General features: G+C 45.7%; 1 protein-coding gene across 1 annotated transcript; it reads right to left on the reverse strand.

Moving 5' to 3' along the window:
* Window positions 1–5211: 5211 nt before the first annotated feature.
* Window positions 5212–14991, reverse strand: NIFK (nucleolar protein interacting with the FHA domain of MKI67). Its single transcript, XM_074967121.1, has 6 exons — window positions 14810–14991; window positions 14099–14227; window positions 12029–12137; window positions 11257–11468; window positions 10108–10182; window positions 5212–8343 (listed from the first exon to the last, which is right to left on the reverse strand). Exons 1-6 carry the CDS (start codon window positions 14918–14920, stop codon window positions 8167–8169), a joined length of 813 nt encoding a protein of 270 aa, XP_074823222.1. The 5' UTR covers window positions 14921–14991; the 3' UTR covers window positions 5212–8166.
* Window positions 14992–18254: the final 3263 nt, after the last annotated feature.

The raw sequence follows: 18254 nt of genomic DNA on the forward strand, positions 1-18254 counted from the left end.
ATTAGATAACAACATCAACGCTTTCTGGAAGACTGCAGTGAAACATGATTTTATATCTTAAAATTCAGAACAATGACACACAAGAATCCCAAAACAGGGAGAGAATAAACAGGCTGCTCCCTAAGGCAGTGAGGCAGAACTCACCCCACTTTGCTTTAAGATGGCTCTTTCAAGACTGACTCTGCTCACAGCCTGCAGGCTTTGCCACAGAGTCCTCTAGCCTGAAAGCAGGACCCCAGTTCTTAATGTGATAGCTTGCAATTCCAACACACCATCACTCCTTGCTCCATGATCACTAGGTTTCTTAATTCCCCAAATTGTAGCTCTCGAAATCAGTTACCCTTGGCTACTGCTGCATTTGACGAGCCCTTTCTTCTACTGAGTTGAACTCTAAGTAGCTGATGGCCACTAGCACCAAACATTCCTGTTCCTTCACCTTCTATCACTTCCTCCATTGGCATAAGACAATATGAGCTGGCCTGCCAGTGTTCTGGATTATGAAAATCTGAGACAAACATTGTTCTCTGACTGATAAGGTTTATTATAAAAGGTCTGTGGGAAGTGTGGCAGAAGAGGGGTGAGTTCTGAGAAAGCCAGGGCCTAGCCCAATCAGGCCTTTGACAACCTTGAAAAGGACCCAGAACTGTATCTGCAGCCAGTGTAGAGAGCAGAGCTCTGGTGTGATGTTATCTCCTGTCTCTTTTAGAAGGCATTATTTGGGAAATAGGGAGGAGCAGGCTAGTAATAGCAGCTACTGGGCTCATCAGTACCACTGTCTGCAGCAGTCAGGTGTTCCTTACAGGCCACACATCCAAGGAGAGATCCTTAGGCTAGATAGGGTGAGGCATGCAAGGCCCACATCTTGCAGACGTCTTCCCCGGTCTGTATTATTTATTGGAAGTGTGCTGGTGCAAGGGACTTGGGTGTTTGCTGGTAGTAAATGGATGCCTGGGATCTATACAATCCCTTAGCAACTGTAACAAAATATTTGTAACCACAACTCCCCACATGCCATCTCTCTAGATTCCAACGTGCAAAATGCTGCTGCTTACTCTGTCACACTTATCAAGTTGTATGACCATATCAGCCCTATCCTCAGCTCCCTATTCATTTCACAAATCAGTGACATATCACCCTTCTCCTATGAGCATTTCTCTATGGACTTGCTTCAGCTGATCTCCTAGAGCTTGTCTCCTTTTACTCATGGAGCACCAGCCTCCTATCGGTCATAATAGATGGAATCACAGTCTGCTTTAATCAGGAGACATTTGTTAAAGAAAACTACAGACACAAACAAACAGGTGTCCACACAGCTTGAGTTCCAGCTTTGTGTCCATTGTTTACCAGGGACCACACCCTGTCTGGATTTCTGCACAGGCCATACACATCTAGTGGCTGAATTATATACTGCAAGTAAACACATAATTACACTGTCTGCTCCTTCATACAGTCTTGTTACTCTTGGCGCAAGTACCTTTTCTGCAGCTCTTGCCACCTTGAGTGGCTTCTCTGCCTCATTTACTCTCTCCTCCATCTCTTCAGATCTCAGCTGAGAGCATTTCTTTTCCTCCCTCGCCTTTACTTCGAAACTTCACTCCTTCTGTGACTGCACATACTTTCTCTTTGTACCTTGATTATTTCACATTGTATAGAGCTTTTGGGGAGGCAACCCAAAGTAAAGTTGTGTTTGTTTTAAAAGACAAAGGCAGCATTTTCTTCCTCCCCCAGTTAGAGCCAAGTTTCAGATTTGATCTTTTTGTAGCATTTCTGTAGTTCATCCTTTCCCTGAACAGTGGGAGATCTGTGCACCTATTGGTCAATGCAAGCACCTTGTGGTTCCAAGCAGGGCTTCAGTTCCACAGTACGCAGCAGGTGGCTAGAGAACTCATCCCAGCTTCAGGGTGAGATGACTGCCATCTCTTGCTGCCCTTCCACATTTTTAATCTCAATCCAGAGTAGGTCAGCTTTACCCTGAGTAGGGAAAATGCTTTGCTTTGACACTTAACTCTCTTCTGATTTGTTAACCTTCTGCATGGCTTACGCTGGCCACAGCTGAGTTTGGCCAGAAAAATGAGACCAAACTCATAGGTAAGTGTGAGATACGCAGAATCCCCCCAGCAGTGTGCTCTGTGCTTTTTCCCAGCAATTGCTTAGCGAAGTGGGTGTTTCATAGATATTTAGGTCAGAAGGGACCATTATGATCATCTAGTCTGACCTCCTGCACAGCGCAGGCCACAGAATTTCACCCACCCACTCCTGCAAGAAACCTCTCACCTATGTCTGTGCTATTGAAGTCCTCAAATTCCTCACTGAAGTCATGCCTCTGAACTTTCACTTTATTAGGCACATGCTCCGCTGTGATTACAGCTACCGGTTGGCTAAGAACCACACACATTGCTTTGACTGTCAACTCTTTGTTCTGTTAGTACAATACCTTGTACAACGGGGTCCTGGTCCAGACTGAGGCTCCTTGGTGCTACCACAATACAAATAATAAATAACATCCTATTACCTGTTGTTATTCCATCTCCCCTCAATCCCCATCCCAATCCACTTGTGTGTCTCGTCCACCTGTGATTCTTTGTCTCCTAGCACATAAGGTCTTTGGAGCAGGGATGGTCATTTACCAGATTTGTCCAGAACCTGGCACCACAGAGCCCTGACCTGCTTGGCCTCCAGGCACTAGCAACCTGCAAATGTTAAATGATCATATTTTAAAAAAAATAATTGCACGTGGATGAGCGGTAATGGAAATCTCAGAGGCGGTTGGACATCACTCACCTATCACAGCTTCCTTCAGCCAGCTTACGCTGGCTAGCTCCAGCCTTCCACACAGCTGCTGTCACTGTGGTCTAACGGGATGGGGTGGAACTGGCAGCTGTTCCTTCAGAAACTGGTTTGATTCCCACCACTTTCTTGGAGTTCTGTCAGACTTTGTTTCCCAACTGTTAGAGCAAGGCTTTGACGCCACTTTGGAGTCCACAGGATGCGGCATTTTACTGCAAACTTGTAAAAAAGAAAAGAGGATGGTTTACTACACATCACTGGCCAGAACAACCAGAAGCTAAACTCCGTTTTGACTTGTGGAGGAAAGCCCTTATCCCGTACTTCTTCTGCAGCACTCCCCTCCTCAGCCACGTAATACGCAGATAGGAGCACTCATTGAGCACTAGGGAGCAGCCATTGAGCCCAGGGCTACACCAGCATCTCAAAAAGGGAGTAGTCCAACTAGTTTGGGGGTGTAGCCAGGGCTTATCCCATTCTCCATCCCCACGTCTGCTGGAACCCAGCAGGAGTTAAGGGGAAAGTGCCCCCTTTGCCCTACAGGACCCTCATTTCCTAGCTTGGGTATGCCACTGAGACAGTGTCCATTTTTTAGGGAGATGGATCTGTACTTGGGCTATTGGAAACATCTCGGCCCCAGGGCTTGATTACTTGTTTCACTTGATTATTTTTTCAGACAAGCCCCCGCACCATTTGTTCCCAGTGCTCCATGTTCTATGGGATGCTGTGCACTCCTGGGGCCAGCTTCCCCACCTGGAATGGAGAGATTACTTCACAGGTACAACAACCAGATTCACTTTGAGATCCCCTGCCAGAAGGTGTTGTGTATATGTGGGCAGACTGCACTATCCCAATCTGAGTCACTCAGAGCCAGTACAACAGTATACATAACTTGCCTGTCACCAATCCCTATAAATACTCCACAGCTTCCCCAAAAACCCCATCTGTTTTCTGACCAAGTGAAGAGTTTTGCATTTGACCGAGTCAAATGAGCAAATGTGCTGTAGCGTTCAGAGTGTGAAATCCCTGCAAGGAGGGAAACATAACTCGTGACACAGCACGTCCGTCCATTTGCTACGGAAACTATGTTTGGTAAGTATCAGATGTCCAAATTTCTGCTTCTGTGCACAGCCTGGGAGAGCTGTGTATTAATAACACAGGCAGCCTAAAAACAGCATCACAAGTCAGCCTGCTCCAGTGAGCTTATTGCCAAAGCATTGATAGTGCAAGCTGATTATTACTGAGTGCTATTTACACACCATCATAAGAAGGCACAGCACCTTACACAGACAATTCTGTATCCCTGCTCTGTGGATCTTATGCTGTAAATTAGGTTCAAAACAGCAAGGGAGGATGATAAAGGGAGCGGGGATGCAGGCTAAAGCAGTAACTGAGCGGATGGATCTATTATTACAGTATGCACAGGTCTCATCATGACTCTTTGGTGAGATTTGTTGTAAATGCAGAATGGATGTCCAAAATGAAAGTTAAGAGTGGAGTTCAGCAATGGAAGTGCTGGCTGAAAGGAGTGGCTCCTGGGGAGGGATTTGGAGGATGAGGTTGACTAGCTGAATTCCAGTGCATGACTTATGGGATTAGACAGGATAAAAAGCCATTGAGTCACATGTGGGAGGAGATGGTAAAACTCTTACTGATTTCAGCATATGCATATCTGGCCCATAGGGGAACTGAACTGGCAGAGCGCAGGGCATGCAGAGGGGGAAAAGGGGTTATGAGATCAGATAGGTAGGGGGCAGAGCACTGCCAGGTTTTTAGAGGGCGAGGAGTTAGAACGCGTTTCCAGAGGGGAATGGCTCTTATTGAAGAGACTGCACAGTAAGAGTGAGAAAGAGGAGTTTGCTGGCAGCATATTGGATAAACAAATTTAGCTCCTTGTGTCCTCAATCAGGACTGAGCAGTGTTTTTTCTACCAGCGTCAAAGTCCTTTTGATAAAGAGCCAGGCATGATTTCCAATAAGGCCATCATGACTTTTGGAGGGTCCAGCCACCACCATGGTACACAGCTTGCCCATTCCTGCAGAGCTTTCAGTACCAAGCCAGTTTACCAGCCATACCAATCAGATCTAGTGCAGCCTAGATACTAGGAACTTTTGGTAGAGTTTATTTTATTTGATCTTGGGAGACCACTCCGAGATTCCCCCATTCTGTTCATCAGTGCAGTGGGGGCGGGGGGGGGGGAGGGGAGTTGTTTCCACATCAGTGAAATGTATTGCCATCCAGTGTTATAAGGTTCTTTAAAGCATATAAAAAAAATCAACACCAGCTTGGTGAGTATGCCTTCCTGAATCGAAATATTACTCATAATACAGTAGGCTGTTACTCAGATTAATTTACAGAATGCCATTTTTGAAACCTTTATACTTCGAGATAATGTTCAGGATACATTGATCTGGTAAGTCTTTTATTACATTAAGTATTTAAAGTTAAGAATAAGCATTTTAAAGGTGACCTGGACAGAATGAATAAATTAGATCAGTGGTTCTCAAATTTTTGAACTACTGACCCCTTTTGCACAGCAATTCTCTGAGTGTAACCCCCATATAAATTAAAAATATATTTTTTACATTTAACACTAATTATAAACGCTAGAGGCGAAGCGGGGTTTGGGAGTGGAGGCTGACAGCTCACAACCCCCATGTAATAACCTTGTGACACCCTGAGGGGTCACAACGCCCATTTTGAGAACCCTGAATTAGATCTGTGTCCTGTGTACAAAACAGCTGTGGCAGATTGTAGGCCCTTAACACTCCAGCTGCTGTATTTAAGACAGATTACTACTGATTTTAAAAATACCTGTTTAAAATTCTTTAGTTACTAGTGGATTACCACCTTGCAGATAGGCAACATGTAAGGTGAGATTCTGCCTTCCAAACAATTTTAACCTCAAGACTGTTCAAACCCTTAACCGTATAACCAGTTAAAAATATATAGCTACATCAAACATTTTACTGTGCAACGCAAAACAAAACAAACCCATTTGCACTAATAAGAGGGTGTAACTTCTTGGAAAGGTGTATTTCATGTTGTGTGCATGCCAAGACACTCCTATTAAAGGAGGTACACAAAACTAGTGATGGTGCCAGGCTGGTAAACAGATTTCCCCAGAGTCCCATTGTGCCCAAGAAATGCAAAAACATTTGAGGTGAAGTCACACCCAGCCAAGAGGCTTCCTTCATCACCAAGAGACAAAGGCAAATTATCTGACCTTAGTCACCCAACAAAGGCTAACAATTATGCACACCTGACTCTCATGTTTTAGATCGTAAGATGGCCAAGTGAGGATAGATCTAGCCAGGAAATTGATCAGACTTCCCCTCTCCTGCCAGGCAGGTCCCACAATAGCCAGAGATTTAATTGGCTGCTCAGGTGTGTTGTCCATTAGTCTGAGCTAGATTTTCATCTGAAATCTCTTGCCAAGCCTGACCAACGGCCAACAATGCTGCAGCAATTGGAGTGTCTCTTCTCAAGCGATAAAAGATCAAGACTTGTGTAACTTGAACTGATTTTTTGTGTGACTCGAGATTTGTATTAAACAAAATGCAAATACTAACTGCATTGTCAAAGGGTCCGTTTCTAAAAGGTGGGGGGGAGTGACAGTTCCATGCACATGCTGTAGTATTTCTCCTGAGAAAATTAATACTAAACCATCGTTTTAAAAGACAGACTCTGCTTTTGAGTATTCAAATTAACGGACCTCACAGGTGAAACAAGGCGATGGATCTGTACTCTCCTAACAATGTCTCCACCTGATTCTAGACCAGACTTTGGAACAACTAAAACACCCTGCCTCAAAACCATTCTGCCCAGGTGTTATGCTGATCCCAGAATGATGGATAGGACTTTAGCCCAGGTCTGTAGCTACTTAGAGAACGTAGACATGGATCAGTTCATCTCACCATTGCCCTCTTCACTGTAGTGCCAGTATGGCAATTTGAAGTGCTCCAAGTCATCTATGACAGATGGAGTGAGAACATATTTTCATTCTTTTTGCAGAATGAAAGCCAGCCTCAGCTCCTCTGACCTCAGAGTAGGAGTGCGACAAGCCATTCATTCAGAAATCAGCCTCCCCATTCAAGTGTAGGGTATTGACGCTCAGTTTATGGATCAGTAATAAACACAACATTGTAAAGATCAGCAGATGGAAAAGTATGAACTTGACTCTCTTCACCCCAGAAGCAGCGAGTCTCATTTTACAGATGGGAAAATTAAGAGACAGAGCAATAAAGTGAGTTGTGTAAAGCCACACAGAGCTAGAAGTATAACCCCAAATCTCCACTCAGTTTTGTGTTTTAACCACATTGTCTCAAAAATAGACACTTTCAGATCACCCATGAAACAGCAGAAATTTGCCCATTCTCACTGAGAACTCATATCTAGGATGCAACAGTTTTAAAGCAGGCCATTTCAATATGACTCCAGCACCATACACACCTAGCCAGAAGTCACTTGAAAAAAGTCAGTCCTACTTTTCTGTGTTGTAAGACTTATGGGAAGTGGAAGATAGAATCAGGATTTTAATACGTTTTCCCTCACTTTCAAGGTTCCTTTAAAGTCTGCAAACAGAGCAGCAAACTTGCGGAAAAGACAAATCCAGATGCAATTAGTAAATTACTTTCACTTATTTGGCATGGTTATAGACCAGCATATAGGCTAATGCAAGTTTTGAAAGCATGTTAAGTGGTGGAGTTTGAAGCTCCTGTTCTAAACGTGACTGTGATAAAGGGTCATATTATGTGGTAAATGCACAAATCCAGGGGTCAGGATATCTGGGTTCCATTGTGGAGCAGCCTGAAACGCCATATAAATTAGTCTCTTCATGAATTAGATGAATATATTAGTATAAAACAAGCATTCATCCCATTGATGCTAATGAAAGTCACAATGTACTTCTAAAATGTTTATAAAAATTTATATCCCTATGCTAATTAGGATTGTTAAGCATACTGCCATCAGTGGGCTTGCAAAGCTATCCTTTGATTTCCTTGCAAAGGGAATAGCCATTTTAATGAGAGAAGAGTAGTAGGTTACAGAGCTAATTCAAAATGACAGTGGGCGTGTTAGGACACAAACTTGTGTGTCCATTTTATCTACAATGATCAACACAGACATGGATTTGAGAGTGTTCTGAGAATCTTCTATAGCAGGGATTCTCGGATGGGGGGCTGCAGCTACCCTTCCCTTGATGCTAAGTGGGAATGCCTCCAGACTAGATGGACGGGCCCCCTGATATGGGAAAGGTTGAGGTCCACTGTTCTAGTCAAACCAAGAATGAACACAAGTCAGTAAGAACCACAGGAAGTTCCAGCTTGCAAACATCCTCTGGAGTTAAGGAAAACTTGGCTACAGAGGTTTCAGCTTTGTTTATTTCCGTTTCTTTGGGTTAATTTTTTTCTGCAGCTTCGTTGTCTTCTTGGTCTTTTGAGCGGTGCTCTTTACGCTTGTTGGAGGCAGTTTGATGGTTATTTCATCTTCATCAGCTTCTGCTGGTTGCGATTTCCGACGCTCAAGGGCTGTGGGCGTACACACTGGGGTGGGGTCCTAGATAAACCAAATAAGGTAGTTACCATTAGAGGGACAGCTTCCCTAACAGACATGTCCTATATGGCATCAAGTCCGTCCCCCGCCTGATTGCCTGCACACATTGAACAACTGCCAAAAGGTATCAAGTGAGAATGATTTCTAAACTGGAAAGCTTTCTAAATAGATTAAGTCGATTTTGCATATTAAAATAGATAGGTGTTTTATAGCAATGGTACAGGGGAAATATGAATTAGATTAATTTTTATACCCTTGAACAAATATCATGAGTTGCTCTAGTTTTTCGGCATTAAGAAAATTATTCCTTGATTCAGAGGGTTAAGGAAGGGAAAATAAAGATGAACAGAAAGTGTCATGAAGAATGTAAAGACATTTAAGAACCAGGGGTATTGCTCCCTTATAAATCCAGAGTCATGTAGAAACTAACGTTTTTCACATCCCAATGGCAATATTTTTTAAAACACAATCCACTTCCCTGTGCATTTAGTTTTCTTACTTTTACAAGCCCCTCAGATATCTGCCTCTGCCATTTTCACAAGAGACAAGACAACCTCACCCCAAGTATCCAGAAATACCACACAGCACGGTTACCTGCTGTGACCCTTCTTTCCTGTGGATCCAAATAACAGCACTCAACCCCTCACACACACATAGCTGGACCTTTCCAAGTGTACATTAAAATGGAGAAGGCTGAGGTGCAGTGTTCAAAACTCTCATTCTGACAGGTCTAAGCAGTAGGTGAAACCTCAGTGTTCTTTAGACTTTTGGACTGTAACATGTGGAATCTCAAGCATGGGAATCTGACTTTTCTGATCATATCACTATTCGTTTTACATGGCTGATGGCAGCTCCCAACATCTTTTAGGTTATTTATACCTGATTAGCAGACTGCGGCCTGGTCTACACCAGGAAGTTGTACTGGCAAAAAACTTCTTCTGTTGGCCCAGGCTTCCATTCACACACAACTCTGAGTCTTGGGCTGACAAACCCTCCATGTTTGCTGGCATAATTATTGCCATTTCCTCAAGTGAAATAAACCATCTATTGGCACAGTGCTAGTGTGGACGCACACATAGCTGTACGAGTATGAGGAATCCTCCAGCAACAATCCCACAATGCAACTTTCTCTTTAACAGTGGCTGGCTGGAGAAGAGACCTGAGCTGCTGTGTGCTTTATCCATATTTGCAGAGACAAGTTGAAAATGGCATGTAAAAGAGCAATAGATAATGGGATGGAACAGGAAGTTGTGGAATCTGAGATCAAATTCTCACAGCCCTTTGAGAGGAATGAGGGTATCCCACAACATACAGCAACTATCCCACAATACAGAGTGTAAACTTCCTAAAGGGTAGCAAGCCAGAAGCTGGTATGGAGGACACTGGGATGCCTACCCATAGTGCAGCATGTGTTTTGATGGTGGTGGACATGATGCATGGGCAGCACAAGCAGCCACGTTTGGTGCAGTCCGTCAACATACCTTATCAGTAACAGTAAGCCAGCAAAACTTTGGCTGGTAAAATTTTCTAGTGTAGGCAACACTTAGGACCTCTGCTATTCCAGACAGCACATGCTGCCTACCATTCAGAAGCGTGCACTCTAACCCACACTGCAACTCTTATTGCTACAAAGTCAGTCTCACCAGCACAACAGGGCCCAGGCTCAAGAAAGTAACAGGGGAACTACAGTAACTAGTCATGTGTCTGAAGTACGTGTTCTGGTGCCTTTAGACTGCATGAAACCCACTGAGATCAGCTGAATCTTACCTGGCTGTTCAGAGATATGTTCAGGTTCGAGTTTGAATTTGAAACATTTTTTTTCTTTTGAGGCATCTGTGCGGCCTATGAAAAGAAACATATCAAGAATTCATTACACAGAATTGCCTTCTAATGCAAAGTTATTGAAACAGACTTTTCCTTCACAGTTATAAAACCTTTACTGTACCAATTGTTGAACCAGTAAATTGGCCTGTCGTGCCACAGAAGTCAAGGAATGTGATTTAGCATATACATCCAATCTCAGAAATAAGAGAATCCTTACGGTATCTTGTGTATTCTCAGTAGATATACAATGGGACCCTACAATATTTAAGTATTTCATCCCATTGCTTTGTAACCATTGCTATCTAAGTAGAGGAAGGATGGTCCAATGGTTAAGGCACTAGCCTGGGACTTGGAATATTTGGCTTCCCTGCCACAGGCTTCCTGGGTGATTTTGAGCAAATCACTTATCCTGTCTTTACCTCAGATCTATAAAATAGGGATAAAATAGGGGTTGAGAGAGCTGGCATGAAGACAAACATTGAAAGACACAGATGCTTGGGTCCTATGGTAATAGGGGTCTTTACAAGTATCTTGGATAGGTAAGTAGTGGAAAATAGCAAACAGTGACACGAATCAAAGATAATTTTTCAGGTCAGTCACTATCCTATTAAACAAGTATAACATTAAAGACATTTCTTTAAAAAAAGCGAGAACAAGACTTCGTCTACACTAGCGCTTTTGTCAGTAAAGCTTGTGTTGGTTAGGGGTGTGAAAAAAACACACCCCTGACTGACAAGTTTCACCGACAAAAGTGCTGGTGTGGACAGTGCTATGCCAGCAGAAGACCTCTCTCCTGCCGGCAATGAGTGGCTACAGGGTAGACCTTACAGCTGTGCCACAGTAAGGTCCGTAGTGTAGACATTGCACAAGTTTGGCAGAGCGCACAATCCAGCAATCAAGTCACTATGATTTCTGTGAGTGCTCACGCTGTCCTCACTGTGATTTAGTCTCTTCACCAACCTCCAGATTACATGTAACATTCTTAGATTAATCACGTATAATGGATCCCACACTTTCTTCTATTGAGCACAATCTTAGACACAAACTTAGAATTTAATACTTGACCAAGCGACCATAAGAGCCTCCACTTACAAATCCAGGGAAGTCATAGTCTATTCCTTTCTCAGCCAGCCTCTTTCGTAACCGTTTCTCATTTTTTAGTAGCCTCTCTGTCATCCTTGTCTTCTCTTGGGGTGTTCGTTTCTTGTTATACCGCTTGACTGCCGGATGCGATGGCTTCCTAAATGTCTTCTGACTGCCTCTGAAGAGGTTTTCATGGACCTTTTCAGGTGGCATAAATTCACCTGCGTCATAAAGCACATCACACTAAATCAAGAGTTAAGAACATCAGAATGGCCATACTGGGTCAGACCAATGGTCCATCTAGCCCATCTTCCGACAGTTGCCAGTGCCAGATGCTTCAGAGGGAATGAACAGAATAGGGCAATGGTTTTCAACCTCTTCATTTGTGGACCCCTAAAAAATTTCAAATGTAGGTGCGGACCCCTTTGGAACTCTTAGACAGTCTTAGTAATCATAAGACTGCATGGAATGCATGGGGGGGGGGGCGAGAACATACGCATGGAGAAAGGCAAAGAGAATCGGTGATATTCACTTAGAAGATCTCCTTGTGTGCTTTGGTTTCAGAGTAGCAGCCGTGTTAGTCTGTATTTGCAAAAAGAAGAGTACTAGTGGCACCTTAGAGACGAACCAATTTATTTGAGCATAAGCTTTCGTGAGCTACAGCTCACTTCATCGGATGCTGAAACTCTAACAGGAAAACGCAAAATTTCCCTAACTTCCCAGGAAACAATACACTCACATGCACACATTTCCCTGGCTCACTGGTGTTTCATATACTCACACTTTAGGAGTCTTTCACAGAACAGGTAGTTGTTCATGGTATCTGCAACAATCTTAGCAACTTCATCTGATTCAAACTCTACAAATCCATAGCCTTTGCTGTCTCCAGTCTGCCAGACAATGACAATGGTATCAGAAATCTAGGTTATGTTTACACATTATGTCTGAGAACTACGCTAGATTGTTTTTTCACACTCAAGGGTCATATTCTGTTCTCAGATCAACAAAGACAACCCCCAGTAAACTCAGTAAGCACTGCACGTGTCTTAGGGCAGAATTAGCCCATGATGACGTACAAGATAGACTCTGTAAAAGCTTATCTTTATGTGAAACAAATAGCTCTGCATTATGTATTTAGGGAAACAAACATTACTTAGCTTTTTAGTTTTGTTATATTTGTTACTAAGTAAAAGTTATGCCACGAGGTGAAGGGGCATTTCCTCTTTTAGTAGATGGGATCTAAAGCCAGCCACTTGTATTACAAAGTAGTCAGGAAGTTTAAAAGCACTGTCCCTCCTGTTATATTCATTCAGAATTCTACACTGGATTTAGATTACTCTAACATTTGTCACTTTAGTGTGTTTGTTCTGATGAAAGGGGCTAGATTTACAGCACTGGAATTGGAGCCCTGTTTAAAAACAGAACCAGGGGCAACTTCCTCACAACACCTGCCTATTTATCTTTATCTGGAATGACCACCTTTATGGCAAGAGGTAACGGCAAGTCTTTTCCCTGTTCTGACACTGCCAACAGGGTTTCCACTTCAAGTGATACCTCTACACTACAAAACGGATAGAACCAATAACTTGTTACTTATAAGTCAATGATGAGACTTCAAAATAGTTATCTTCAGTAACCATCTGAGCTGGATTCAAACCAGTAACTTAAATTCAATGTTTTAAAGCCCATAACCAAAGTTCAATCAGCCTCTGGAACAAGACATTTATTATAAATATCCAAGTAAAAGTCTACTTCTGAGGCAGTGAAGTTTGTGTGAAACCAATGGCTTTAGAAATTAGGAAATGGAACAAACTGAACTCCTGAAGATCAAACATTTGTGTGTGTTCTGAGAGGCTATCATCGTTTCCAGAATGGACAATTAGAACACAAGAGCAGGGCTATTTCAGGTTTTCTCAGACCCTGGTATAAACGGCAAACCATTTTTAAAGTCTGTGTTCCTCCATATTGCTTTTATACATTGGCTGGTGTGACTGCACATCAGTAACATTCTCAAGATGGAAATCAAGAGAAGGATGTTGTCCAGGATGTGAGGATTTCATAATGTTAAATGATCTATCATCCAAGTCCTAGCATTGGTAACTATGTTAACTGATTTTGTTTGTTCAGCACATAAAGCATGCTCTGCACTTTACAAAACCCTGCCCCACAGATCTTAAAATTTAATTATCGACATGAACGAAAAGAAAAACTGAGGCTGTGGCAAAGCAGGAGAAAGGGAAGAGGGGTGCAACAAGAATATACAATATTTTGTCGGTCATATGCATTTTTGGGTGGCTATATAAACTTAAAGTGGGCAGAGGGAAGGGCACAAAGACAGGTGAGAACAGATTTTAGCAGCTGCATTTTGGATGGACCGAAGGGAAGTCAGGGAGGCTGGAGAGAAGGTTGCAGCAATCAAGACTGGAGATAAGGACACAGAAAAGTGCTTTAGCCATTGAGATAGAGAAGAATTGGATTTTTGAAATGTTGTGGAAGTTAGACTTCGTAACACCCTGGCAATGTGGGAAGGAGTGAGAGGGTTTCAAAGATTAATCCAAGGGTCAGAGCTTCAGTGATTTTGATGATGGTGTTATCTACACCTATGAATAAAGACAAAGGAAAAAGACCGCTACTTCCTACATCTTAATGTAGGATAGGGCCTTAAATGAAGTTCAGGGAAACGGTAATAAAAAAATAACGAGGACACCAGTATGCAGATAGCCTCTGGCCAGTGGTCACTTCTAATGGGGAAAGTTTATTAAATGAATGTGAGGATCTGGTGGAAGTAGAAAAAACTCAGTAATAACTGCAATTAGAAAACTAAACAATTCAAAGCAATTATGATTTTTACCTTTTTACTTCTTGAAAGCCGAAGTCGGGTGACTGTTCCAAACTGGCTGAAGTACTCCTGGATTTGTGGCTCATAAAGGCCCCTAGGGATATGCCCTAAATAAATTACTCCAGGAGTCAGCTTCTCATGCTGTGAATAGGAAAAGTACAGGTAACATTAAAAACCCAGGAACATTTATGCACAACCACCACCTTAAACACAAGGAGACAAAAGGCCACCGATCTGGTCCCAGTACAGTAATGCCCAGTCTCATCTTCCAAAGCAGGCTGCAACCCTGACCGATTTCCTGTTTTCTTTCCATAGCCAGTTTCCCAGCAGGTACAGTTTTCACAGTCGCAGCACGAATACATCCACCGGGGTCTGAACGCAAAATCCTCCTGCCAAGATCGCGGCTCTGCGCGACTTTGGACGTTGTTCCTCGACTCCACGGGGCCGGGGAGGAAGACCGCGGGGGGGCAGAGAAGGGCGATTCAATGGCTGTTCGGCGTCTGAAGTGTCTCCCTCCGTAGCCGAGCCCCCGCGCCGACACCCCAGGGCCCGCTACACTGACTCGGTCCAGAGGCGACTCCACAGCCCCAGGGAGAAGGGAACGGAGCCGCCTGGCGAGGAGACGGAGCCCCCGGCCGGCCCGCCCGCGGCCTCCCCCGGCAGGCAGCGCGGGCCCCGAGGGGGCTGAGGCCCGCCGGCGGGGAGCAGGGCCCGGACTCTCACCTTGGTCCCCCTGCCGGAGCGGACGCGCAACACCTTGTCCTGGAACTCGCGCTGCAGCTGCGGGTCCAGGGAAAGGAGCGAGGCCGAGGGCCCAACCGCCGCCGCCGCCATACCGCGCTCGCGCACCAGCTACACCGGACCACGCCGCCGACCCCGGGGGCGAGCCCAGCCGCTTCCGCTTCCGGGTCCCATCACCGGAAGTGTTCTCCAGCCAACTTCCGCCCGCCCGGGCTCCAGGGCCCGAGCGGAGACGTAGGGCTACAGCGGCCTCTGGCGGCCAGAACGGAGCCGGCCCCGCCCGCCTCCTGCCTGCAAGAGCCGGGGGCGCTCTTGGCGCGGCCACGTGGGCGCTCGCTAGGGCCCCCCCCCGGCCGCTTTCCCCCTCCAGCCTCCATCTCCCCCCGGGCCCTTGTTTTCAGGGACACGCGGCCCGAGCCGAAATGCAGGAGCCAGGGGAACGCAATGGAGCTGGGCATGAGCGAGGCAGGGCGCCAGGGAACTAATGGGCAAAGGCGTGCCTGCAAAGGGGGCCCCAAAGCTTGGGAGGAAAGTGAAACGCCCGTAGGTAGAGAGGTGCCTGAACGTTACTCCCGGGGCAGTTCTTCACCCAAACAATCCTGCACACAGTTCAAAATTCTGCATCTTTTCTTTGTCAAAAGAACACAGTGTAATCACTCCAGTTTACGTTATGTTGGTAATTTATTTCAAAATACTGGATCTGTCAACAAGTATGGCACAATAGAGACAACAGGAAATTCCCCCAGGAGTAGAGAATTAAACCCCTGTAACAACCCGGTTCCAGTTGGGGGATGCTGGAAGTGGCCAGGGGGGCGGGACTTCCAGAGCCCAGATACCTGCATCCCCCAGAGCCCAGCTGTGGGGCACCCCCTCTCCCCACAGAGCCTTTTCTCCTGCTGATAATATCTCTTAACTAATTATCCTCTTCCAGTTTGTATGGCAACTTCCACCTTCTCTGGATGTATATATCTATCTTCTGACTGTATGTTCCATTCTATGCATCCGATGAAGTGGGCTGTAGCCCACAAAAGCTTATGCTCTAATAAGTTTGTTCATCTCTAAGGTGCCACAAGTCCTCCTGTTCTTCTTACTCCACCCCGCCTCTTTACGGTCATGCCCTTCCTCACCCTTTGAGAGAGCCAGGTCTCCCGGGCCCTCTCCCATTGTACAGGGAGATTTTGGAGGACCAGTTAAAGGCCAGGGACCGCTACTGATAGTGTCATATTGATCATCATACTTGTTGCTAACAGCAGCCAAACTTCTGGGCCTTTTTGCAGGCCTGTGCAGCCTTAGCATGACTACGCCAGGAGGACTCAGCCTCTTGCTCAACCTTTGTCTGACTCTGCACCCCTCCCTCATGAAGTCTCCGTTGAACATGCTGGGGTCTGTGTTTTAGGAGAAAAACAAGAAGCTTATCTATATTTGCCTTCTGGGATGTGTCTGTCGGGGCCCCAAGGCACACAGACCCTGCAGGAATACATCTGCCAAATTAGGAATCTGAGGAAACCTCTTGTTTAGCTTTTGAAACTTTTTGCCAAACAAGGTTTTTGACTGGTGTTTCATTTGTCTACTAACAAGGATAAATAAGGGGGGAGAGGTTTGGTCTCACTTCATGGAATCAGTTTAGGGCCCTCAACGATAGCTGAAAGACAGGCCAATCGGATGGCTGCCACTGTATCACTCAAGAGCCACACCAAACTTCAGTCATTATCAAGGGTTGGGGGTGTTTTACTAACCTGTTGTGGATGTGTGTAAATGCTTGAAACTAAATAAAGTATCCCTTTAAGTGAGAGCACTCTTGTATTGTACTGTTTTTGCCAGCCATTTATTGGTCAGATGGCTGTCTCCATTGATTTATTTCCTGACTCCACCTTGCACAGAGTAAGTTACCAAGAGCTTTGGATTGAAAGAACTCTGGGTAACACCATCCCTGGATGGATGAGGATCAAGCCAGGCAGCCAAAGCATGGAAAGCCTCCATCTCCGCTGGATGAAAGCCGGAGAACTGGGCTCTGTAGAGTCCAGCGACCCCTAGTGACAGCCAGCAGCTCTGCAGAATTTCCCCAGGAGTAAAATGTCTGAGGATCTGGGCCATATAGACTTCTAATGGGGACAGAAGGAGGCCCATACAGAGTTTTCTCAGCAAAACTTTTCTTTGTCTGATGCCTACAAAAATGCTGACAACAGTCAGGCCGCCCTGACTAGTATCATCCAATTTACTTGTATTCTCTCTTCTGTCTGTATCCAGCTCTTGTCTTGTCTTGAAGTTGTAAGCTCCTTTGGCATAGACTATCTTTTTGTTCTGTTTGTACAACACCTGATACAATGTGGTCCTGGTCCACGACTAGAGCTCCTAGGTGCTATGGTAATATAAATAATAATTAATAATTTGTTCAGTATAATAGTGATTTAGGTTGTTTGAGTTTTGATAGAATATATGTGAGCAGGTCCTGTGCTGTTCCCTAAATTCTGAGTGGATATGTAGGGTACCCATAAACTGCTGCCCTCCCAACTGTGAGTGGAAAGAAATGAAGAGAGACCGCATGCTCTTTCTGCCCCTGCCCAGCCTAGTGGGGGGTGAAGAGAGATCCAGTGAGGCTGCTGCCTCCAATCAACCTGATAGAGGGGGTGAGAGACTTGTAAGCCATCCCCATTGATTTTTGTGTCCCAGGCCCCCAAACCAAGTGAGGGGAGTTAAGAAATGAACGGCTGTCCTGCCCAAGCATGAATAGTCTCTGTGAGCTGCTGTCCCCTGAAGCTTTGGAGTGGGGATGAAGAGAGACCCCGTGAGCTACTGTCCTCCCCAAAGCTGGAGGAGTGGGTGAAGAGCTATTGCTCCCCCCTCCCACCATAGGGGAGATGGTGAAGACACATCCCACAAGCTTCCAAAAAAAGGGGGTGTATGCACGAAGTGTCGGGGCAAGGGGGTTTCGGAATGAAACGCTGGGGGCTGATTAAAGACAACGTGGGTCCTGCATGGGGCGGCGGTGAAATGAAACGCTTCTGCTGGGGGCGAACAGCCCGAGATGGAGATTTTACACACTTGCTGTCAAGTCACCCGACTGGGCGGCTCTCCCGCTGCTTGTCACGGGACGGGAAGCCGGCCGACAACACAAACAGCCCCCCCCCCTTCTTTGAGGATGCTGGCGGGGGGGGGTCCGACCCCTCCTGCCCGCGGCTGAGCTTTGCCCGCCCCAGAGCGGCGGGGGGGGGGGGGGAGCTGTCAGCCCGTCGAGGCCACGGCCGGTGATCACAGTCTGTGCCGCAGAGCCGGGGAACCCAACGGGGCAGGGGCCAGAGCAAACAGCGCCCCTCCCTGCAGCCGCCCCCCGGGCCCCGCTTCTCCAGTGATCGCTGGGGGCCCTGCGGGGAGAGCGCGGCCGCCGCCAGGGAGGGAGCCGGAGACACCGCACAGTTAAGAAACAGCG

The sequence above is a fragment of the Natator depressus genome, chromosome 11, assembly GCF_965152275.1.
Source record: "Natator depressus isolate rNatDep1 chromosome 11, rNatDep2.hap1, whole genome shotgun sequence".
Classification (NCBI taxonomy): domain Eukaryota; kingdom Metazoa; phylum Chordata; order Testudines; family Cheloniidae; genus Natator; species Natator depressus.